The following is a 24,826-nucleotide window of genomic DNA, read 5'->3' as shown; positions in this document are numbered from 1 at the left end:
TCTCGGGGTTGTGTGAAGATGAAGTCTGAATGATGCCTGGCACAGAGGAAAGACTTGGGAGCCAGCATTATGTTATTAAAAGCATTGCTCTAAGGCAAGTGAAATGTAGGTGAGTTATTAACTGTCAACCTTCCCCTCCTCCTCCAGCCTTTCTTACCAACTCCATGACGAGATAGCTTTGTCATTTTATTAACACATGCTCCCAAATCTTTCTTGGTCCAAGCTGTAGGTTCCAAGTTTAACCTCTTCGAGCTCCTCTGTCCTGCAGCCAGGTCCCATAAGCCTTTGCCATCTGTACTTTTTTTTTTTAATTGTACTCGCTCCTCTGCCAATCACTGGCACCTGCCCCTGGTCTCCACCTCATGCAGGCCATTCCCATAGCCTCAGCAAGTTCTCTTACTCCTGCCCTGACAACAGAATCTTCCCCGTCTTTAAAGGCACAGGCCCTTCTCTGAAAATCTTTCTGACTACTAACGTCTAGAATGCCCAGCCTTTTGGCACTGACCCATGACACTACCATCTACAAGTGCGTTATGCTGTATTCGGAGCAATCCTTGGATGCAAGAGACCCATTGTCTGTAAGTCAGACGTGCCTGACCCAGGGCTCCAGTCTTTCCTTTCTCCCTTACTGACAGCATCTGACCAATCACCAAGTCTTGTCTAAAGGACTTTCTACTCTATCATCTCCCAATGCCTCCGTCTGTATCCAGGTCACTGTTGTTAATCAGCATGGACTCCCATCTCACCTCTCAGCATGGCAAGGTCCTGTCACTGCCCTGGTTAAAATACCCCAGGGATCTGTGTTGCTCCTGGGTCTCAAGTCATCAAGATGAGGAGTATTTCCTGACCCAACACTGTGCCCCCCTGCACTCATCTTCCTGTCCAATGGCTCCCTGAAAGACCTTTCATTCCATGTACCAGTCTTACTCTCTGGTGTTGCCACATTTTTGTGCAGGCCATGTGGGGCACAGCCATATCTAATGGGAAGAGCAAAAGTCCTAAAGCCAGCACAGCTGCTTGACAAAGGTTGGCAAAGCTGACCCAAGTGACACGATCGGTCTCTTGCCATCTTCCACTTCCCCCCGTGATCTCCACATGCCACACGCTTGGGGGTTGGGGACGGGGGTTAACATTTGTACAACCTGGGATATTGAACTGATAAAAATTTTCTTATGAATCACATACACCTCCTCCCAGAGTACTGCTGCTAAGCTTCCCTGGGAAAGTCCTGAGCATATTTCCCCTCCTGTCTTTAGAGAGATATCCTTATCTGACCTTACTTGAAGGTCCTTCTTACACCCTAAAGGTTATGACGCAAAGAAACACGCCAGAGATCCCCTTACGAGGCTCTGACTCCAAGATACTTTTGGAACATCTGCCCCTGTACTTAGGAACAAGATAATCAGAAGAAAGTAAGCTTTAAAAGGTAAACAAGATTTGGTGGGCTAGAAGATTTGGCAGTAGATCAGGTTCAAAGCCTCTTATTATACACTCAGGCAATTAAGTGCTATTTAAGATTGGGGGGCTGTGTATGGTTTGCCCCATGAGGAAAAGGCAGAGCAACAAAGTTAGATTGTTGGAGTTACCTCTGCCCTAGACAGGGGCTTACACAGATGGACAAAGAATAGTGAGGATAAATAATAAAAAAATATTAAGACCTTCCCTTCTTAGAGAAGTTAGTGCATGTAGGGCTATTGTGGTATCATATGGCCAAGGAATAGAAGAATACCAAGATTAGACACATGAATAAATTCCACAAAGATATAAAATATAAACATTGTATTATGGCAGAAACTTAATAATAGCAGTAGCTTTGGCCTGAAGATTTTTATTGGGCCTAATGACAATTAACACTCTGACCATTAAGGGTTAATAATATAGTGCTGGGGACATCAGGATCTGCCCAGGCTGACTTGGAGATTTTCTGAGTGCCCTTGAAACCATAAGATTCTTAAATATTGGGTTATGGGGTTGATTAGGGAAAATGACTGTGAAAGATAACTGTTCTGTCACCATTTATCAATGATGACTACTTATGACCAAGAGGAAGTTAAAACACAGGTCCAGGGACAAAAATGACATGGTCTATGTTTTGGAACAAAATTAGTCTGCCCATGCCTACTGAGTTCTGTATAAATAAAGAAGCACTCTGACTGCTAGCTAGTCAGGCTTCAAGATCCTCCAACCCTGACTGACTCACGCCTCTCTTGAGGGCTTCTTATCTCCTCTGTGGGACCCAGCCTTTTTGGGGATGGCCCCCAGCACACGTCTTCTACCAAAAGCATCCTTTCTTCCTCCCTTCCACTCTTTGCTTGTTAATTATCTACATGGTGTGGCTGTTGGGTGTCTGGAAGCCAGAACTTTCTGATGCTCTTTAGGACTCAATTGTATTGGTATCAGTGTCTGGAGCTAATGACTTAGTTTTGGCAATCAACTCTCTCCTCCTCTCCTCTTCTAAACCCCAACATGGGGTTTATAAAATATAAACATTGTATTATGATAGAAACTTAATAATAGCAGTAGCTTTGGCCTGAAGATTTTTATTGGCCAACACGGCAAAGGGCTGAGAGGCCTACAGATAGCCTCTCACAGTCTGGCCCGTAACTAGAAGCATTACTGATTATCTTATTCCCCATGTATGGATTTATTTTCCTTCTTAGTCTTCTCAACCCTGTGATTAGGGAAGTAGGTCATTTATAACACACAAAGACCCAGAACTGTTTATTTACAAATGGTCAGACTCACTCTGAGAGGAGGAAAGACTAAGAAACAAAACTTTGCCATAAAAGTCTCTTAGGGACTCTTAGGCCTGGATGTGGCCCGCTGAGGCGGGGTGCACTCCAGAAAGGAAGATCAGGTCAGCAGGAGGCAGGCAGGCTGGGAAGAGCCTGGGAAAGTATGGCTGGACAGGAGCATAAACTGACTAACCTGACCTTTGAGATGTCCTGGCAACACTAGAGTTGGCAGCTATCCAGATTCAAGTGTGAAGGTTGAACTACTTTTTTTTTTTTTTACTTTTCCATGGCCCTCTGGAAGCCCTTACCTGACACAGGGTCCCAGTGTTACTCCTTAATCTCCCTTCCCTGCCCTCACTCAATGTTCTAACTAGCAGGGAGCTTGCTTTGCCTCACATCTTGTGGATGGAAACCGTGCTTCCTAGTGTCTTGGATTCTCCATCACGATCCTTGTTTTCAGTTTTATCGTCCAACTTAAGAAAAGTATGTAGGGCCCTGGGTTCGGTCCCCAGCTCCGGAAAAAAAAAAAAAAAAAAGAATGTAGTAATTACACAAGGAAGTTCAATGTTAGCAATGAAAATGAAACCATTGTATTTCTAAAAGATGAGGTTAGGACTTGTCTCTAATTTAATCAGGCCTGTTTTAACCCATCTCTCCCTGTTGAGTGCAGAACAAGCTGAGCCCTGAGAATGAAGAGAACAAAAACCAGTATGCACAGTTTCTGAGAACCACGCTGAGGTGAAGCCCAGGGTTGGAAACACTGCCCTAAGCAATGACATACCACCGGGTGAGGAAAAAGTGGTGTTGGATGAGCAGGGTCAGAAGGAAGTACACCACCCCTTCTATTGCCATAGCAACCAGGTTCTTCCCAATCAGGTCCCACTGGAATGGGTTTGCAGAGTACTCCTCACCTGAGAAGAGAAGCGATGGGACATTGGTAAGAATAGAGTGCATCAGGCTACCAGGCTCACTCATGAAGACCTGACTCACATGCCCAGGCCTTATGTGAGAGGCTAAAGGACCCCAAATCAAGTTCTTCGTGGCTCCCCGGGCCAGCATATAGGAAGGTAAAACACTGTGCTTGGCCCCAACTGGAGCTCTTGGCCACAGAAACAGGGCCACCCTAAGCCCTTCTAGGTGGCTGGTCTAGCATGTAGGTGCCCTCCCATTCTAGGCTGTAGATCTGACATCAGAACCCTTGCTGTAACTTTCCCAGCACGAATATATTCATGGTTGTGCCCACAGACCTAGAATGCTACCCACCAAACTGGGCGTAGATGTCTGTCACAGCTTGGCTGAGTGCCAGGTCGATGAGGCCCCTGCCCAGGCAGAAGTGTGGGAAGACAATGAGCAACTCCCTCAGCGTGGCACTGAACCTGAGCAGCATCTGAGAAAGAGAAGCGAGGCCGTTAGGGGCGTGGGAGCGGAGGTCCCCTTGTGAGCAGGTAGGCTCTGATGACTTCACAGGGCAAGGCCAGGCGTTCTGGTCTTCTGGTGGGGCCCAGTGCAGATGTGTGGCCACACTCTGAGCTGTGAAGAACTAGTGAGAAAAGGAAAGGCTAGGGACACAGACTGCCCCCTCCCCAGGAAGCTGGAGTGCTGGGAGTACAGTCATAGCATAATATAGCATAGCCATAGCCATAGCATAGCATAACATAGTCATAGCCATAGCAGAACATAGTCATAGCCATAGCATAGCATAGCCATAGCCATAGCCATAGCCATAACCATAGCCATAGCCATAGCAGAGCATAGCATAACATAGTCATAGCCATAGCATAGCCATAGCCATAGCATAGCATAGCCATAGCCATAGCATAGCCATAGCCATAGCATAGCATAGCCATAGCATAGCATAGCCATAGTCATAGCCATAGCCATAGCCATAGCCATAGCCATAGCCATAACCATAGCCATAACCATAGCAGAGCATAGCCATAGCCATAGCATAGCATAGCCATAGCATAGCATAGCCATAGTCATAGCCATAGCCATAGCCATAGCCATAGCCATAGCCATAGCCATAACCATAGCCATAGCCATAGCAGAGCATAGCCATAGCCATAGCAGAGCATAGCCACAGCCATAGCATGGCATAGCAGGACTCAGAGATAGTCATCAAAAGTAAAGACAATCAGCCCTGTAGCCACCTACTCCCCTCTTTTTAAAGGCTTCTGTCTGGCATCTCCTTCTGGACAAAGAAGCAGAGGGTGTAGACAAGTCAAGTGGACCTAATATCTGATAAAGTAGAATTATTCAACACCAGGGTTTCCTAATCCTGTCCTTGGGTGCTAGTATGTTATCATTTATGTAAAAAAAAAGTTACAGAAAGAATACATGTTTGTTTGTATGTCTTCAGAAAACCTTAAAAACTGGAATAAGGTGGAGTCTCGAGGTGGGAATTGGGTGACCTGAAATGGGTAGGGAGCTTTTTCATTCTTTTTTTTTTTATTTAAAGATTTATTTATTATTTTATGTATATGTGTACACTGTAGCTATCTTCAGATACTCCAGAAGAGGGCATCAGACCTCATTACAGATGGTTGTGAGCCACCATGTGGTTGCTGGGAATTGAACTCATGGCCTCTGGAAGAGCAATCAGTGCTCTTAACCACTGAGCCATCTCTCCAGCCCGAGCTTTTTCATTCTTACACCTTATTGTTTCTTTTATAGTTTTGAAGTCGTTTGAACAGAAGCTCCAGTGGCACAATCAATTAGTATGTGTTCCTTTTATGAAATCACCTGACTATGCCATTGTATATATGAGTGTGCACACACACATGCATATGAGTGTGTGTGCGTGCATACACATGCTTTCTACCTTTATTCTAAAAATTTAGAATCATGAGTGAATATATGTAGTTTAAAGAAGAGGCTTACAAAGCTATGGCACTCACGGCACATAAATCAAGACTCAAGAGTAGGGAGTAGGGGGTGGAGAGATGGCTCAGTGGTTAAGAGCACTGACTGCTTTTCCAGAGGTCCTGAGTTCAATTCCCAGCAACCATGTGGTGGCTCACAACTATCTGTGATGAGATCTGACACCCTCTTCTGGTGTGTCTAAAGAGATCTATATGGTAAATTAATTAATTAATTAATTAATATTTTAAAAAAAGAGTAGGGAGTAGTGCCCAGTGAGGGTGGAGGAGACAGCCCTGCTCACCAGGGCATGTGTGTCTGCATACACAGTGTTCTCCATGGCTCTGGGGACTGCTGTATCAGCTTGAACATCCCACCAACAAAACCAAGAAGCCAAGAACGTTCTGCTCACCCGGTTATTCTCAAATAGTTCCAGGACAAATGTGATTGCGCTGCTGTTGATGCCGATGAACAGGTTAGCACAAGACAAAGCCACATAGGCTGTGCTGGGGACGTCAAACAGGAAGGACGCTGGATACATCATTGGGATGACTGCCCATCTGTGAGAGATGACACAGCTCAGAGGGAGAGAGTTCCGGTTCCATCCCATCAGCCATACCTCCAAATATGAGGGGACATGTTTGGACTGGCCAGGGTCCCAGGAAAAGAGAGAAAATATTCCATTCTTTGGTTTCTGTGCTATATCTTCAAAACAAGTTGGTGGTACCTGCCCTAACCATACCATGAGTTTTATGAAGGGCGAATGGGGCAGGAAGAGCTTTGTGTGAACTTCACTGAGCTCTAAAGCCCAGAGGCTACCCACAGTAATGCTCTACTCTAGGTAAAACAGAACGGAAGGTCCCAAGCTCATCTTCATCGTTCATTTCATAGTTCACAGTTAAGCTGGCTTCGGAGTCCACTCTCAAGAGAGATAAGGGAGATCATCATTCTAGGACAGAGACCATTGCTTTGATGACTCCCCTCTCTACATGACGAAGGGCTAGGCATCACTCCTTCCTTTTTTACAGGTGAGGAGTCTGCATTCTTTGCCACAGTTAAACCTATAGCAAGTGGTAGCCTGGGATACAAAGCTGCATGCTGTGCTCCATAAACTGATTGGGTTCAGTCTCTGTGTCATCTTCTGGCCTGACCTAGGGGCAGTGCTAAGGCTTGGAATCTTCCACTGCACACAGATAATTCTACACTGGGCAGCTTGCCGACAGAGGGAATAGAAATCAGAGCTGGGGAGGAAGTGGGGACTGAGTCCCAGACTTCGTTCAAAGCCACAGTTGGAAGTGAAGAATATTCAGACGAGGTGGCATTGATCTCTTCATCCCTAGTTGGACTAGGACTCAGACTTACATGGCTGAAGTCAGCCAGGCAGATTTCTGATTAGCTACCATAGAAGCTTCTTGGTCTGGAGGCTAAACCTGCATGTGCTACCACTACCAGATACCCCACATTTGCTGTCAGAAAATAATATCTCCTCCCCTGGCCCAGATGACTTACCCATACAGCATGAGCAGAGTGACAAGCGCAGGAAGGTTGTCTGTGGATGTGTAGGCTTTCTTTTGAAATCCAATGAAGATACCCACCACTAGTCCCGCACTCACAGCATAATTCATCTTGAAGAGAGGAGACAGTATGACTCTGAACCTCTGTGACCTGGGGACCAGGCTTCTCCAACTCTTATGGACGTGGATTGAGTCCATTTGTCTAAATAGATTTGGTCAACTGACACAGAGGTAAAGCATAGGTCAAGCTGTTCATAATTCTCCTGTGAGCTCTTTTCTACCCGTTTAAAGACCTCCAGTCTGTGTCCGCAGAAAGGATGTATATGAACGTCTCTCTGCTCTCTTACTTTCTTGGTCTCTCTTACTCCAATTGGTTATAAAGTCCTGATGGTTATTCTTTCTAAACATGTCTCCAGAATTTAGAAAAACTTAAAATATAGCTTTTTTTGTCTTTGAGAAGCTCACATGGATAGGGGTAACTCTTCTAAACAATGCAGTTCTGAAGACATTAGGTCAGGCTTGGAGAGCTGGGTGGCATGGTAAGATTAGGTCTCCACTAGGGTAAAAGCCTGGTAAGGGTAAGGAGGGCACTGCACAGAGGGTACCTGGAGTGAGTGCCAGAGCCCTGTTGAGACAGGGAAGCATAAGGAATAGCTTAGCAGCCTGTGACTCCACTTGGCTTGGGCTAAACACACAACCATTTCCAAATAATACTTGTTAGCAACTTAAGACTCTGGCTTCATCAGGTTGCATGCACATCTGTGGTAGGCAATGGAAATGTTACTGCTCTTAGCAACCCTTTGATGTGCCCTACTCGAATTCCAGTACTCCTGGAATACTGCCTTGGAATTACAGGTTATGGACCTATATTGAGCACCCTAGACTGGCTAGGGTACAGGGATAAAGCAAAAATGAATCCTCAAATGAACTTTCAGGGGAAATTCCCCATTCACCATCTTATGCCTATGTACAGCCGGACATGCATAGGATTAAAACCAGGAGGGGCATGCACATTAAGCGAAGATTGATACAATCCTAGTTGGTTACAACAGAAACTTCTATACTCCACCTGTTAGCAAACAAGCTCTTCCTCCTTTTGAACCCCAGGAAATAACTGGGGCCCTTGATGACCTCACTCATTTGGCCTGCTGCCAATCTTGACAGTGTATTTCTAATCTGTTCTATTGCATAGTTTAAATAAAGTTTCTTTGCTACTTTGTGGTCAATTCATCCTTAAGATTTGCTCATTTTTATCTTACATGCATGAGTGTTGTTGCCTGAATGCATGCCTTTGCACTCACTATGTGCATGCAGTTTGCTAACAAACATGAACAGGGCATCAGATCCTCTGGAAGTGGAGTTACAGATGGTTGTTAGCCACTGTGTGGGTACAGAGAACTGGGCCTAAAACCTCTGCAAGAGCAGCAAGCACTCTTAACCACGGAGCCCTCTCTCCATCCCCTGTGTAGGCTTCTATTTTGTTCTTAAGGGGCCAAGGACCCAAGAGCACCCATTTCAGACTCTGACCTATAACAGCACGGGGTGAAGAAGTGTCTGTATAGGAAGTTGGGCAGTATGGAACACTGCTGAAGCCGGAAAGAAAGAGGAGTATTCCTATGAAAGGGGACCAGGGCAGAGATGGAACCCTTACTACAAGTGTATATATCACTCAGTTGGGTAAATAATTGGGGGTGGCAAAGCCAGTTTCTTACTTGGAGAAGAGAATTGTGAGCATGAAAAGTCAGACAGCTAGCATGAACTCTTTGGCAGTAGACTTGAGTTAGAGGTGAGCATCGCGGTTAGTGACTAGAGAGAGAAGACTGGTGTAAAACTGCATGCAAATGTCTTCTCTGGTTCTATCGACTTAGAAGGCCTGTAATCAGTGCTATCTTGGTGGAAATGAACAAGGCTGGTGTCCAGACTGTAGTTTATGAAATCTACTTCCCACTCAAGTGAACCAGGGTCCCTTGGGAAAATGCCTGGCTCCAGGGGACGTGCAGTGTGAGCCTGGGGTCTCTTGCACAACCAGAGGCAGTGAGGTACTCCAGGAAAAGGGACACGAGTCAATAGGGCCTAAAGGGCCCTATTAAAGGAGTGCCGACTGGCCACACAGTTGAGAGTCTCTGTATTAAACTAAATAGTAGTCGTATCATATTAGAATCCACTAATTAACAAGAGCTATGATTGCATATATGAACAAAGGGTTTGCTAACAAATCAGTTAAGTGCACATCTTCAAAGTATCCCTTAAAGTTCTCATTAATAATAAAGCAGTAAAGATTAATTCTTGTGGTGGAGAAACTGGGCAAACACCTTTGTAAGTGGCAAAGTGAATGCCTTCAGAACTAGGACAAGTGGACATCAGATACAAACTGAGGGGTGCAAGAGAGCCCAGCTTCTGCACTGGACACTGCTGCCAAGGACCAAAGCCTCATGAGGAACCTCAGGTAACCCCAAGTTGGAGGACACCCTGTCAAATAACTGCCCTGTAATCTTCCAGTGGGTCAAGGTCATGTATGTCAAGGGGAGGAGCAGGAACTGCCTTGGGTTGAAGGAGACAAAGAGACAGCATGACCTGGTTCAAGGCGTTGGTATGGAGGCATGTTCTTGTTTGTAAAAGTACACACCAGAGGGGGGTGTGTCTATGTGTATGTGAAAGAGAGACAATGACGACACAGACAGACAGACACACATGCACATACAAAACACCTTTCAACCCTTTCCTCCTAGCTAGCAGCCGAGAGACTGCAGGATGCCTGGAATTGTGAAAAGTCAAGCAGCAGGCATTGGCAGCCTTCCTCAAAAGGTCTGGGAAGCAGAGAGTCCCGACTTGGGGGGACACAGTCAGGCTGGCCAAACATAAGGGCTCGCCCTCTATGGTGAGGTCGCCACAGCAGCTGCTTCCCCAGAGCAGCACCCATACACCTGAGATAATACTGAAGCTGGCTCCTTGACCAAGATCTCCAAAGGATGTCATAGACATGGTGTCAGGCCCAGCCACTTCAGCAGAGGCTCTAAGAATGTGTCTTCCAAGCCCTTAGAGGGGCTGAAAATCATGGAAAAGGACTGAGGACAAGGTGATACCTCAGGGATGGAGAGATCTGGACAGGACTGACAGCAGATGCCAAGAAGCATTAGAACAAAGAGTCAGTAAATTCCTTCTTAAAAAAGGAAAGAAGGGAGGAAGAAAGGAAAGAAGGAAGGAAGGAAGAGGGAAGGAAGATACTTTCAGCTAACTCATCAGGCTTCAAACTGTACTTGCCACATCTGTGGGATTACACCGTTTCAACAGATGACACATACAAGACAGGAATTTACAGGGACACAGGTGTGCTGAATGTAGTTCAACAATGACTCCCAGAGTGCAGTGTCTTCTCCTTGCCGCTGACTAATGAGTAATGAGCACCTTCACTCTAGACCACAGAGCTTGGCTGTTACAATGACCCTGTCACAGCCAGCTATAAATCTTGAGGGTGGCAGAAAGCCTGCCGATACTGTAGCCAACACCTTATGATCCTTGAAAAAATAGCCTGCTGACTACTCTGCCAGTGCCACTTCTACCTAAGATGTCCACCCGTTGCTTATAGCCATGCCTTCCTACAGGCTCCCAGATCTCTCTGTGTGTCCATAGATACATACATAGGCTAGTCCCAAGTGTAAGTTATATACCTCACCTTTAAAATGGTGAAAACAGGGCTGAAAAAATAGCTCAATAGTAGAGAGCACTTGCTGTTCTTGCAAAAGATCCATGTTGGATCCACAGTGCCTATATAGCAGTTAACGACTGACTGTAACTCCAGCTTCAGGGGATCTGATGCTCTCTTTTGGGCTTCAAGAATGCACCAGGCATGCATGTGGTACACGCATACACATAGGCAAACCCTCAAAGACCTAAACACACATAAAATAAAAATAAAATACATTTAAAAATAGTAAAATAGTCAACACTTTTAACAGTTAGCTTTTTAAGGTAGATGAGCCCAACTTCTTTCCCGTTCAAATCACAGTCCAGGGCTGGAGAGGTGGCTCAGTGGTTAAGAGCACTGACTGATCTTCCAGAGGTACTGAGTTCAAATCCCAGCAACCACATGGTGGCTCACAACCATCTGTAATGAGATCTGATGCCCTCTTCTTGCGTGTCTGAAGACATCTACAGTATACTTATATATAATAAATAAAATAAGTATTAAAAAAAATCACAGTCCAAAGAGAAGCTTATAGCTCTTGAGATCCCCATGCACCAGGGGGTGTCCTTTCATGCAGGCAGAAGAAAAGAGAAGCAATCCAGCTGCTAGTAAAGTTTTCCAGTTTTGAATTTTTAAGTGATGGCTACCTAGTAAGGTAAGTGAGGTCAAAGGAATCATGCCATCAAGGGCCTTTAGAGTCAACATCATTAGCAAAACCCACAGGGAGAGGACCACTGGTGCTGGTCTCCATGAGCCAATGTGTAGTTTTTGTAATGTTGAGATAAAACCAAGATTCCTGATAGGGTAACACACGCCTTTCACCCCAGAACTTGAGTGGCAGAGGCAGGTGGATCTCTGAGACTTTGCAACCTGGTCTACATATTGAGTTCCAAGCTAGCTAGGGTTGCAGAAGTGAGATCCTTGTTTCAAAATTAGACAAAACAAAAAGACTCAAAGATCTTGTTATTCAGGACAACAAGAAAAGATGGATTGGTGTCACAATGATAACTACACTCTTAACAGTTCCGTTTGATCCTGCAGTCTGTAATAACGCATACAGCATTTTAATCTCTCTCTGGCCCCACCAAACTTGATTGTTGCCTGCTCTTGATCTGATTATTTCCTTTTCTTAATTTTCCCTAACACGGTTGCTGATGTGATAACAGTGAAGATGTGGTCACTTAAAACAATTGTTGGGCTAGAGAGATGGCTCAGCAGTTGAGAACACTGACTGCTCTTCCAGAGGTCCTGAGTTCAAATCCCAGCAACCACATGGTGGCTCACACCAATCTATAATGAGATCCGATGCCCTCTTCTGGTATGTCTAAGTCAGCTACAGTGTTCTCTTATACATAAAATAAAAAAATATAAAAAAAACCCAATTAAAAAAAACCCAATTGTTGTGTGAATATATGTGCATGTTATGGATGGATGGTGTACTGGCTAGTTTTGTGTGTCAACTTGACACAAGCTGAAGTTATCACAGAGAAAGGAGCCTCCCTTGAGGATATGCCTCCATGAGATCCAGCTGTAAGACATTTTCTCAACCAGTGATCTAGGTGGGAGGAACCAGCCCATTGTGGGTGGTGCTGTCCCTGGGCTGGTGGTCCTGGGTTCTATAAGAGAGCAAGCTGAGCAAGCCAGGGGACAAGCCAGTGAGTAACATCCCTCCATGGCCTCTGCATCAGCTCCTGCTTCCTGCCCTGTGTGAGTTCCAGTCCTGACTTCCTTTGGTGATGAACAGCAATGTGGAAGTGTAAGCTGAATAAACCCTTTCCTCCCAACTTGTTTCTTGGTCATGATGTTTGTGCAGGAATAGAAACCCTGACTAAGACAGATGGCTAACACACACCACAAACACATATGTGTGCAGAGGCACGGGACACTTTTTTGGAGCACTTCTCTGCCTTTACACGGGTTCCATGGATTGAACTCAGGTCATAAGGTTTGCGTTGCAAAGCACCTTTACCTGCTGAGCCATTTCACCCCAGAAAGACTATGCCATTTTGTTACTGTAACTGAAAAGCCTGGTTACTCTGAAGAAGTAAAATAAGGTTTCTGAGTAGTGTTCCCAGATTCAGCAAATTAAAATATGGAATAGCCAATTAAATTTGAATTTCTGATAAACAACCAGTACCTTTTAGTGTAGATATGCTACCATATCTATACAAATCAATTACTAATGTAATTGTTGAAGTGGGGGTATACTCAATATTTACACAATGAGTTGCTCATTGTTTATCCTGAGATTCAGAGCTGGTGGTTAGCCTATATTTACCTGGTGACCCTATCACAAGGGAGTCCTTGTGATACCTTCCCTTTTGGGATGGGGGTAGAGGTTGAGACAGGACCTAGGAAGGGAATGTTGGATATTCAGTATTACCTGCTCAGACCCATGCTACTGGCAGGAAGATCTGTTCAGTGGCTATTACTGTGTTCAGTGGTCTTCTCAAGGGTTGGTTCCCAGTTGACTTTTTACATTTTTTTCTTTTTTCTTTTTTCCGGAGCTGGGGACTGAACCCAGGGCCTTGCGCTTGCTAGGCAAGTGTTCTACCACTGAGCTAAATCCCCAACCCTCCCAGTTGGCTTTTTAAGATGTCAAGAGATAGCAGCCACAAGACCATTGCCCCAGCAGCCCAGGCAACTCGAAATCCCTCCCTGCTCAGTCCTGCTCTGGGCCTTTGGAAATTGGGGAAGGCCTGGCACTCACAATGTCCCAGAGGAAGTTGGTCATCCAGTAGGTGGTGGGGCTCACACCACTGATAAACTGCAAATGTTTGGCTTTCGTCACTCTCTCCTGGATCAGGTAGAGGACAAAGCTGGCTGGAACGAAGGACATGGCGAAAATCACACATATGGCAACCACGGCATCGATGGAAGTAGTCAGCCTGCAGCAGGACCAGAGATAGGGAGGGTCAGAAACTCAGAGAAGGTTTGCATCAGGCTCTGGTAGTACTTATCCAACACCGCACTGTGTCCTTAAACCGGTGTCCCTAGCTTGAAGCTTATCATCCCCCAGAACCGCCTTAGTCAAGGTTAAGTTCATAGTTTTGTGGGTTGCTTTTTGGATTCATGAGTATATTCTAGATAATCTTTCTTTTCATTACATTTCTACTTATATATTGTGGAAGACATAAATGAACATCTGTGGCAATTCTGAGTTCTTCTTAGCTCTGTGTTTTTCTACAGACTCTCGAGTTTCCTGCAGGCACAGACAGGCTTATGTTTTATGAAATCACATGTCCAGGGGAACGATCACATGAATCTCAAGGGATGTGAGGCTAGTTATATAAGACTGGTCTCTGGAACCATACAGAAGGCTTGGGAGTAGGTAGACACTAAATCCTGCCTGAACCCCAGGAGGTTCCGACAGCTTCCCAGAAGTTTGTCCTTTCAAAATGCTTCTTCTAGGGCCTCCTCCTTATGCCTCAAATAGAGTAAATGGTTTAACACAGCCAAGATCAACATTCTCCCTGCCTGAAGCTGAGACATACACGCTCAATCTTGAGGAAAGCAAAGACCCCCCAAGTATGGCTATTTGAGGGAAATTACCAGAATCTAGAACTATACCAGGGTCATAAAGGAGCCTCATTGAACCCTTCAGGTCCTGGCATGTTCTTTGTGTGCTGGGAGGGAGGCTCCCAGTGTAATTCAGAAGGAACTTGTTATCAAAGGTTCAAAATGAAGGGCCATAAAGTGTAAGTTTACTTTCCAAATAAATGGAGAGGGGAAAGAACAGCCAAGCAATTTGGTACAGGAAGCATTTGAAACCGGTACATTCATACGAACCCAGTTAAACATTACCACCCAGCTCTGCACCTCACAGCGCTGAGGAGACAAAGAAAACCGCCCTTTGGTTTCCAGAGAGAGAGAAGTCGGGAAAGATGCTGAGAGCGGCTCACACTGTGATCTCTGAGAGCTGCTCCTTGGTCAGGTTCAGAGGCTGGCTGATAACGGTGATTCCATATTCTTCCGGGTCCCTGTCCTTGGGCAGGCTGGCCCGCAAGATGGCGTTGTGAGCCACGTTCAGGAAGCTGACCAGGGCATGCCAGCCCTTGTTGTTAAACCACACCTGGCGGGCAGAGACAGGTTGATTGGATGGATGCAGGCATCTGAAAGGGCCACCAACAGGCTGTTTAAAGGGAATGTTACCAGCGGCAAAATGAACTCGCATGAGGGGGAGGAAGGACCTGGCAAGCAAGCATTCTGCCCTTCAGCAGGTGGCATGGAATTTAACTACACAGGATGCAAAACAGTCAAATAATGAGCTCATGGGAATTTTTAGCTTCAGGTCAGGTACCTTAATGTTGTCTTTGGTTTCGAGGTGTTTGAGGAAATCTAACATCTCTCTGGAAGACTCTCTGGTGACAGGACCCTTGAACAATGCAACAAACAAGAAATGGTTTGGGTCTTTTTTCCTCCTTCCCTTCTTCTGTAGTATTTAAGATAATTTCCACCTCTTACCATTTAAACAAGTCAAAAATTCATCCCAAAAGTCTTTACATACCCCGCTCACATTCATCATCTGGCCCAGGTCACTTAAGAAGCCCACAAGTGCTTCCCCGCTGATGGGGATGTCAGGGAGCTTCCCTCCAATGGAAATTCCTCCATACCTACAAGGCAGTGAGAGAGCCAGCTGTCAACATTGTCAACGCTGCAAACGCCATGGTGCTCATGCCCAGTAAGCATCATCTCAGCTTCCATAGGGGATGTGGATGTGGGGATTGCCTGGTTATCAAACAACATTGTCCCACTCTATTCTCCCAATAGTTCTCCAGGGCTGCAGTAAACCTGGGTGTGCATGCATCTGTTGCTAACATATGTTCCTTTGGAAATATGTCAGGAGTGGTATAGGTTGAACCTGGTTCTACTCTTTGTCTTTGGAGGAATCTCTGTACTGATTTCCACAGTGGCTGGATGTACATCCCCACAGATGTATAAGGGTTCCTCTTCCCTCTATATCCTCAACAGCGTTAGTAGTCATCTGTCTTCTTCATGGTAGCCTCCGACGGGGGAGAGATGGGACTTCTGGGAGCTAAGGATGTTGCCCATCTTTCATGCATTTATTAAGCCACTTGTATTTCTCTTAAGAAGGGTCTGTTCATTTTATTTATTCATTTATTAGTTTATTTGTTCTCTTGCTATTTAATTTAATGGGTTCTTTATATATTATGGGTATTAGTCCCTTGTTGAATGAATCACTGGTAAAGATTTTCTTCCATGCTGGAAAGGGTATATCTTCCCTGTGGTAGCCATTTTCTTTGTTGCAGAGAAACCTTCTTTCTTGAGGTGCGAGAACCTCTTTGCCTGTGCTTATATCTCAAAGTACTTTCCGTTTAGTAGTTGTAAAGTTTCAGGACTTACCTTAAGACATATTTCTACACGTGCTAACTATTCTTTAACATGAATTAAGTTACCATTTTGAATTAAATTTTGTACAGAGTGAGAAAGGAGGATCTGGTTTCAGCTGTCTGCCTGGGGATAACTAGGTCTCCCAGCACCATCTATTAAAGAGGGAATCTTTTTTCCAGTATACTTGTAGGCACCATTGTCAAGAACCAAGTCGCTGTAACTGTGTGGGTTTATTGGTAAGTCCTCTATTTCACCCCAGTTGGTCAACGTGGTTTTTTTTTTTTAATTTCTTTTATTTGGGGGATTATAGTATAATGACACAATTTCCTTCTTCCATTTCCTCTCTCCAAAAACCTCCCATAAGCCCCTCCTCACTCTCGAAGCCATGGCCTCTTTTCTACTAATCATTACGTGTACAAGTATACATGCATATACACACACCTGAGCCAGCATGCCATGCTCTGAAGTCTGAAGCCAGGTATGTGCTATCATCAGCGTTGCCCATTTTGTACATGGTTGTTCTAGCTACTCGGCATCATTTTGTGAGTCTATGTGTGTCTTGGGTCGTTTCTCTATTTCTTTATGTGGAGGTCAGGAGACAACTGGCAAGAGTCAGTTCCCTGTTTTATAATCTGGATCCAGGGGGTTGAACTTGGGTCATCAGGCTTAGTATCAAGGGCCTTAACCTTCTGAGCCATCACACCAGCGTTTTCCAATTCTTGTGAAGAAGGTCATCTTTGGCACGCTGCTGGAGACTATCCGCGTTGAGGCCCGCCCACTAACACTGCTCTAACCATTTTGTTCCATGCCTGCCAGCTATCGCCAATCAGTGCTGTAATCTGCCTGCCGGTCACTGGCACAGAAAAATAACTGGACTCCAAGCAGGGTCATGCTGACCACATTCTCTGCTATATTCTATACATTATAAGGTTTGCTAATCTTAAAAACCTCACCAGCGGGCTGAAGAGATGGCTCAGTGGTTAAGAGCACTGACTGCTCTTCCAGAGGTCCTGAGTTCAAATCCCAGCAACCACATGGTGGCTGACAGCCATCTGTAATGGGGTCCGATGCCCTCTTCTGGTGTGTCTGAAGATAGCTACAGTGTTCTCATATACAAAATAAATAAATAAATTAAAAAACAAAAAAACAAAAAAAAACCCTCACCAGCTGCAGCCTGCACTCAGGACCAAGCAAGATAGGGGTCAGCTCGAACTGTTACCTCTAAATTACTAAGGAAATGTGAAAAAAAAAAAGGACCAACCAGCCTACAGCCTCTCTGTATCTGCATATGAGCTCACTGTGGTTTCTGCAGTTTTAGCCTTTGTAAATTGGTCCTGAGAAATGTCCAGCAGGCAGCTTTCAGCTCTCCAGCCTGAACCGTTCCCCTGGTCCATCAGTCTTTGGGTTCAATAAACCATCCCTGCCTGATGGAAACTAGTGTTCCTACAGTTTGTGGGGCAACTCCTGAAGCCCCAAAAATCAGGATGTCGATGGGGGTCATTGGCATGTTGATGGAGATTGTGTTGAATCTGTAAATTGCTTTAAGTAATAGCAGCATTTTTATTGATATCCGTTCTGTTGACCCAAATTCACATTTTGAGACTGTCTTGCTATTTTACTCAAGTTAGCCTTGTACTGTGTACTCAAGCAACTCTCTTGTCTTGGCTTCCCAGTTACTGGAACTAGAAATAAAGGCCACTGTATCCAGATTTAAGCTGGTGTTCATTTGTTTTATTTTGTTTTTTTTTTTTTTTTTTTTTTGAGACAAGGTTTCTTTGTGTAGCAGCCCTGGCTGTCCTGGAACTCACTCCATAGACCAGGCTGGCCTCAAACTCACAGAGATCTACCTGCTTCTGCCTCCTGAGTGCTGGGATTAAAGGTGCATGCCATGACCACCCAGCTTAAACTGGTTTTTAATTATTTCCCACTTCTACGCCAAGATGGTGTCTGGACCTTTATCTTGTCATAACTCCGTCTTCTTCATACTTTCCCTTAAAGTCATGTCTTATCTGTGTCAAACTACATGTGTCAGGCCATCTCCAAGTCTCTTTGCTGTGGCAGCCTGTTGGCTTTTCTTAAGGTACTCTTCCCTTTTATAAACATCTAGCTAATTCCTGCTCGTTTTCACTGGGTTAGCCCTTTTTGATGTCTTCCTTGTCTTTATTGTGGGCCTGACATACAATCTCTCTTTAGTGTCTCCTCTGCCCTTTGCAGACACTTCTGGCACCATACAACACCACCATTCTGTTCTCTCTGTCTCCCTTAGTCCCATACCTGGTTTAGACAGCCCAACTCTCTTCTGCCTCAACTTTTGTCTTTCTCTCTCTCTCTCTCTCTCTCTCTCTCTCTCTCTCTCTCTCTCTCTCTCTCTCTTTCTTTCTTGAGGGGGCATTGGGGCAGGGTTTCTCTATGTAGCTCTGGCTCCTGAAACTCACTCTGTAAAGCAGGCTGGTCTTGAACTCACAGAAATCTGCCTGCCTCTGTCTCCCAGGTGCTGGGACTAAAGGTATGTGCCACCACCACCTGTGAACTCTTGTCTTTCTTAACTTGGGTCTCCCATCTTTGTGGCTATCTTCCTATGGCTGTCAGAAAGATGAAAACATCAGTCTGAATTTATTTGTTTGTTTGTTTTGTTAATGATTGGCCTATAACTCTCTGATGCAGGAGGAAACCAAGTTCTTCAACAGACAAAATTAAGTCCCACACACTCGAAGTCCCACACTAACACCAAGTCCCACCCACTAGTAACTAAGCCCCGCCCACTCTAAGTCCCAAGTGACTGATAAAGCAAGACACAAGTTATAATTTCTCAGGGTCTTGAACTGTTCTTTTGTCTCCACTTTCTGATTTGTTATCTCTCAATTTTCAGTTCCCTGTAGGGGACATTTCTGAAAACAGGATTTTACTTTTGTGGTCTTGATGCTATCCAGACAAAACAGACAGTACTAGCCTTGCACTGTCCTCATTTCTTGAGTTCTGTGAGGAACTCCACTGGCACTTTAATGAGTCACACTGACTCTCTGGATTGCTTTGCAAAAGCAGAAACCAGATGCAGAAGGCCTCCTTCTAGAGGCCAGCTCTTGAGAAAGGCTAGGAGATAGCTCATTTCTGGAGCACATCTGGAAGATTCTCTGAACCTCTGAAATCACTCATGCCTCCAGAATGCATGAAGAACAGGGTACATTCTAGAGCTGGGTCAGATCCTTTAAAATTTAATTTCTCATAAAAAATTAAGGTGTTTTGTTTTGGCCAGGCATGGTGGTGCATGATTTTAATCCCAGCACTTGAGAGGCAGAGACAGGTGGATCTCTGTGAGTTCAAGGCCAGCTTGATCTATATGGTGAGTTTCAGGACTGTAAGTTTTTGGTGTCTGTCTCTTTTTTTTCTTTTTTCTTTTTTCTTTTTTCTTTTTTTTTTCCGGAGCTGGGGTGCGCTGCTAGGCAAGCGCTCTACCGCTGAGCTAAATCCCCAAACCCGGCAGGGCCTCTCATAACACAGCGTTTTGAAATCCTTTCAGGTCGGCACTGTAAAACTGACTCTGAGGAAAGAGTGCCACCTACTGAACTGAGCTCCCCAGGTCCCCCTAAATGGCTGATCTGTCAGCCTTAGTCAGCGCTGCCCTGACATGTTTAACTCTAAAAAAACAATGAGATTGCTGCATAGTTCGTAAAACCATATTATCCCAACACCCCCACCCCCAGCATCAACTGATTTAATGATCTTGCAGTCACATCTAGAAATTAACTATTTCAACATCCCCAAATAGTTTCTTACCTCTGTTCATTGACCCAGAATTTGCTCTTTAAGCTGAAAGTCAAAATAAAATCATGTAAGAACTACCGTGAGAATAGCATTAGCATTACACTTTCGCTCTAGTCATCGGGGTACCTCAGTCCTCAGAATGTTCCCACATTTCCTGATATCTAAGCAAAGTGGTGTGGGAGCTGGCGTGCCCGAAGCCCCAGGCGAACCCCTCACAGACAGAGGATGGTTATGCTCCAACCCTGGCTCTCCCAGTTGCCTTTTGCATACTGAACTTTCTGACTAGTCCTTTAGTCAGGCCTCGTGCTGGACCAGTGAACCCAGTCTGGACCTAGAAAACATGGCCAACTACCATGCCACTGTGGAGTAAAGCCTGAAGCCCTTCCTCCTTTAGAGTGTACAGAAATTCTAATAGTCATTGGCATCCCAGGGAGGAGTTCTAACTTAACTCCTTTGCATTCAGTCAAGACCCTGACTTTTGGACATTTGGAGGTAAGATAATGGGATAAGAAAATCTAGTCGCTGGAGTCTGAGCTGGCCCTGGACTGCCACCGTCCAGCCATCACTGAGTAAAACATCAGAATTTCCATAATGCGAGTTTGCTACGGAACCAGGCTTGGAGTGGCTGCTGTTTATTGAGTTCATGGATAAACTCGCCCTCCGCTTTGGTTTTTGGGTGCTCTTTTCTGCTGCTCAATTCTGGCTGGGCCCCGCCCTCCTGGCAGCTGCTTGTACCGTCTGCTATGCTCTCCAGCCCTTTAGATCTATCTGTCACCTATGCAGAAGGAGAAGTATGGATGGCACCTGTAAGTACTCTTGCTGTTAGACAGTATGCTTCATTTGAGAACCATAGACCATGTGGAGACTAGACCATGCTTCCTTAAGGACCTCTCTGGCGGGAGGCTTTTGTTAACTGGCCTGTTGTGACAGGGGCTGCTGATGGCCTTCCAGCCTGGGCTGGGCTTGATAAGAGCAGCTGCAGAGCTGAGAGTTCTAGATAACAAAGTGCCTGTGGATGTGTTCAAGGGTGGCGGTGACAGGCAATAATGAGGGTGACAACCGCTGTCCCCAGCTAGTGCCTGACCTGGCAGGGGCCCAGACACGGTTCCTTGTCTTTCCCTTGGTCTCTCTTTCTTTCTTCCTCCACTTTTCTTAAAGACTTTCTTTTTTTAATGTGCATTGGTGCTTCACCTGCTTGTATGTCTGTGTGTGGGGGGAGGGGTGGGCAGATCTTCTGGAACTGGAATTACAAACAGTTGTGAGTCACCACGTAGTTGCTGGGAATTGAACCCTGGTCCTCTGGAAGAGCAGCCACTGCCCTTAATGCTGAGCCATCTCTCCAGCCCTCTTCCTCCACGTTTATTCCTCAACTTCCCTCCTCCTCTCCTCACCCCCTACAAACTTTATCTTTCTTAACTCCATAAGATATAAGATTTCCTTATTGAACACATTTGTGTGTGTGTGTGTGTGTGTGTGTGTGTGTGTGTGTGTGTGTGTGTGTGTATGACACCTGCAACAGTGCCTGGGATAAACTTTGGCTACTTATCTTATCTTAAACAGAGAAAGAAATGAAACAATTAGCCTTGAGTTGCCCCTTGTGGGTACACACCTCGGTTATTTCTTCTGCTGTGAGACCATCACACTCAACTGCCACCCTCAAGTCAACAGTAGGAAACTGACTCTGGCATGGTTGATGTTGTCTTGGCAGCCAAGATTACAGGTGTGACTGGGTCACCTACCTGCTTCGTATGAGAGCAGGATACGTTTTTACCAAGTAGTCAGAGATGTTCCTGTTCGTGAGGTCTTGTAGGACTTCTGTGCTGCGCTGTATCCTCTGGGGCAAAGAGACAGGGTCAAGATCTGGGGATTGAGACCTTAGAGTTTGTGAAACTGCTGTTCTCCAAAAAGTATTATGGACTCAGATGTGAGAAACACTAACAGCAGCTCTGAGAGGTTTCCAGCTCCTGCATCAGTGACGTGGGGGTCACCGTTGATCCCCACCCCCTTCTCTCAATCCATCCATTGCCAGAGAACTTAAATGCAAAATCCCCAACACCTTTGTCTCTTCCATTCCAATCCTGTTACCCCAATCTCAGCCACCACCTAGACCTTGCCTTGACCTTTCCAGAACCTTCCATACTGCTTCCAAAGACTCCACCCTGGAACTTCCACATTATGCTCTGCCCCCACTCTCAGACTGAGTTGTAAAGATAAAAACATACGTCATCTAGTGCACCTGCCCAGCACTCATTGCTCGTGAAACATCTCTTTGCCTGAATCAATTCACTTCCCTGACACTGTCCCAGGTATGAAGTCATCTCTGTGAAGGCGGAGGCCTCCTCTCACTTGTCAGCTTTCACACCCCAATACCCAGCGTGCAGATATCAAATACTATATCTACAATGCAAATGGAATTATTTGAATAACACTTTATATTTTACAACTCGCTTCCAAAATCTAGGAGTGGAAGGTAATCAAGAGATTCGAGGAAAATTCAAAAGATTTTGGCCACCAGATGGCAATGTCACACAGTGTTGAGTTGGGTTAGTTGATGGCTTAGGTCACTCCAGGACCTTGGGCAAAAGCATCCATTCTGTCTAGATTACCTAACAGAAGTGGCTGACAGGTTCCTAGGTGATGTTAAACCACCATCCAAACGAAGTTATTTTTCTTGTTTCCTAGAGCACTCCCCTTCCCCTGGTGATACCTCACATTCTTCATGGTACTCCTCCTCAGCTAGGTCAAGTAGCAGCCCCCGAATGGCTTCAGTGTGCCAGGGACTTCAGTAGATGATCTGATGTGTGATCCCACCCTTGTTGCTTTTACAAAGGAGAAAGAGAGGCTATGAAAAGTGGGCCAACCTGTGTGTGGCTGGGCTAAGATCAGGTCCTGCATCTGTCTGTATAGCCGTCTATTACCTGTTCCTCAAATTGACCGCAGTACCTAACCAAGCAACCATGGTAGCCGGCTGCAACAACTGCAGATGCCTAAGAGCGTTCGTGAGGAACTGTTTTCTGAGACATCTGTCCAGCACAACATTCCTGCTTTATCTCTGTGTAGAGTAGAAGTCAGGGGTGGGGCACATCCATATCAAGCCCCTGCTGAAGGAATGTCGGAGCAGGAAGGGACGTTCCAGAGAGTGACATCTGCAGCCCCGACCCTTTCTATCTGCTGTGCTTTCCTTCTGCTCTTCTTCCTGGCTAAACGGGCAGGTGCTAAATGAGGGTGAGTGGATGTGAGCACATGTATATCTATGTGTACATATGTGCATATGCATGTGCATGTACTTCTGTGTACAGGAGCGAGGGTTTATAGAGAGATGTGACATTCAGTTTTGCTCAGGAGACGTGACCGCTAATGAAGAAGGAGGGGAGGGGTGAAGTACACCTGCAGACTTGCTCTGTCTCTTCTAGGCCTTCGAGCATCTCCCTAAGGACCATGGGGCCAGTGGTGCTCTGGAGGTAAGTTTCTAAGTGAGACAGGCAGCTGTGAGGCTAGCATTTATTTAGGAAGTGAATTCCTGTATATCTGGTCTGATGTTTTCTTTTCCCTGCCCAGATTTAGGGAGTCAGGGACACCTGCAATGTGGCAATGTAGTGGCAATGTAGATGTCACCCAAAGGGACAATCTAGTGCCCGAGCATTATAAAGAACAAGACTGACACAGGACCCCTTACGAGCCAGCTGTGATATGTGCTACGGTAAATTTAGTTGTCTCGTTATGTCTTCTTCCTGTGACTGTTGTGGCTTCCCCCATAGGCACAGAATTAAGGTGGTAGCCCCCAGTCTCTGTTGATGCTGGGCACTGTCCATGACAGCTAAGTGGAAGGGCTATGCAGTCGCTTCTGGAAGTCTTCCTTGCACACACTTAAACCACCTGCTGTGTCTTTTTCTTCATCCTGTCTACTCTACTGCCTAACAAGATCATTCCCAACACTCTGCCTGAAGAGCTGGAGGCCTGTGGGCTCAGAGGGACAACAGAAAAGAATTTCCTAGCCACCCACGTTAACTTTTACACGGGCAACCTGTATCCTGTTTTAGCCACAGTTAGGTTAGGGTTGCCATTGCTTGAGCTGCCTCTAGCCCTAATTTAATTCATTACTCACACTATTTCTTTAAGTCCTTATGATAATGCTACCAATTGAGTTGCTCTTCTCAACACCAGGAGAGAAAATGAAGAAGGCTCGGAGGCTAAGAAACAGACCATGCCTTCCTAACCCTCATGCCTGATCCCTTCTCCTATAACACTCGGACTCTTTGGGAATCATCCACTCATAGATAATGAGAGAAACCATCCAAGGCAGGCTCTGTACCAGGAAATTCACCAGAGAGGTTGTTACCAATTGGAGAAAAAGCAAGGCTCTCCTGCCCTTGAAGGCACCCTCTAAAACCTCCATGGGGATTTGTCTACAGAAATCACTGCTCAGAGTACAATCAATGCCACTCTTGCAAGAAGATAAGCTGCTGGCTGTGTGCGTTCATGTGTGTGACATACACAGTCCATAGGCACATAGCTTATTTCCCACCCTTCCTGCCCCCCTCCCCCTCACACCTCCCCTCACCTCTTCGGAGAGCACAACTCCTTGGCCACTCCAGCCAGGCCAGAGCCCTGCAGATCTCCACAGATAGCATCTGGCACACAGACTGACACACCTGCTTCCCTTTTGGTGATGAATATCAAACCTCAGGGCCTAATCGTGTTAGACAGTCCACCACCAGGCTCCCCCAAATAAGCTTAATGAAAGCTTCTGATCAATACGTAACTATTTCTCCCCACCCCCCAAGCCAAGAGTCAGTAGGCCAAGTCGCTTTCACCTTGGTCTCATCAATTGGCAGATGTAAACATTTTAAACACTTGATATACATCATATTAACTCAAAATGGAGAAATATTTAAATCTAAATGATCAACCGTGGGAAA

The 24,826-nt window shown here is 45.5% G+C and overlaps 1 protein-coding gene across 2 annotated transcripts in view; it reads right to left on the bottom strand.

The window, feature by feature from the left end:
* Abca4 (ATP binding cassette subfamily A member 4) overlaps positions 1-24,826 on the bottom strand; it is a 137,261-nt gene that overhangs the window by 16,191 nt on the left and 96,244 nt on the right. For both annotated transcript variants that reach the window (XM_063281945.1, NM_001107721.1), the window contains exons 31-40: positions 21,647-21,741; positions 19,920-19,952; positions 15,301-15,406; positions 15,094-15,168; positions 14,696-14,865; positions 13,504-13,681; positions 7,104-7,219; positions 6,007-6,154; positions 3,999-4,122; positions 3,517-3,646 (exon numbers count right to left, since the gene is read on the bottom strand). In XM_063281945.1, coding sequence (XP_063138015.1) covers positions 3,517-3,646; positions 3,999-4,122; positions 6,007-6,154; positions 7,104-7,219; positions 13,504-13,681; positions 14,696-14,865; positions 15,094-15,168; positions 15,301-15,406; positions 19,920-19,952; positions 21,647-21,741 — 1,175 coding nt within the window. The remainder of the gene's footprint in view (positions 1-3,516; positions 3,647-3,998; positions 4,123-6,006; positions 6,155-7,103; positions 7,220-13,503; positions 13,682-14,695; positions 14,866-15,093; positions 15,169-15,300; positions 15,407-19,919; positions 19,953-21,646; positions 21,742-24,826) is intronic.

Source organism: Rattus norvegicus, chromosome 2 (genome assembly GCF_036323735.1).
Source record: "Rattus norvegicus strain BN/NHsdMcwi chromosome 2, GRCr8, whole genome shotgun sequence".
Taxonomy (NCBI): Eukaryota; Metazoa; Chordata; class Mammalia; order Rodentia; family Muridae; genus Rattus; species Rattus norvegicus.
The sequence above is the reverse complement of the archived record's forward strand: the minus strand, read 5'-3'. Positions and strand labels throughout refer to the sequence as shown.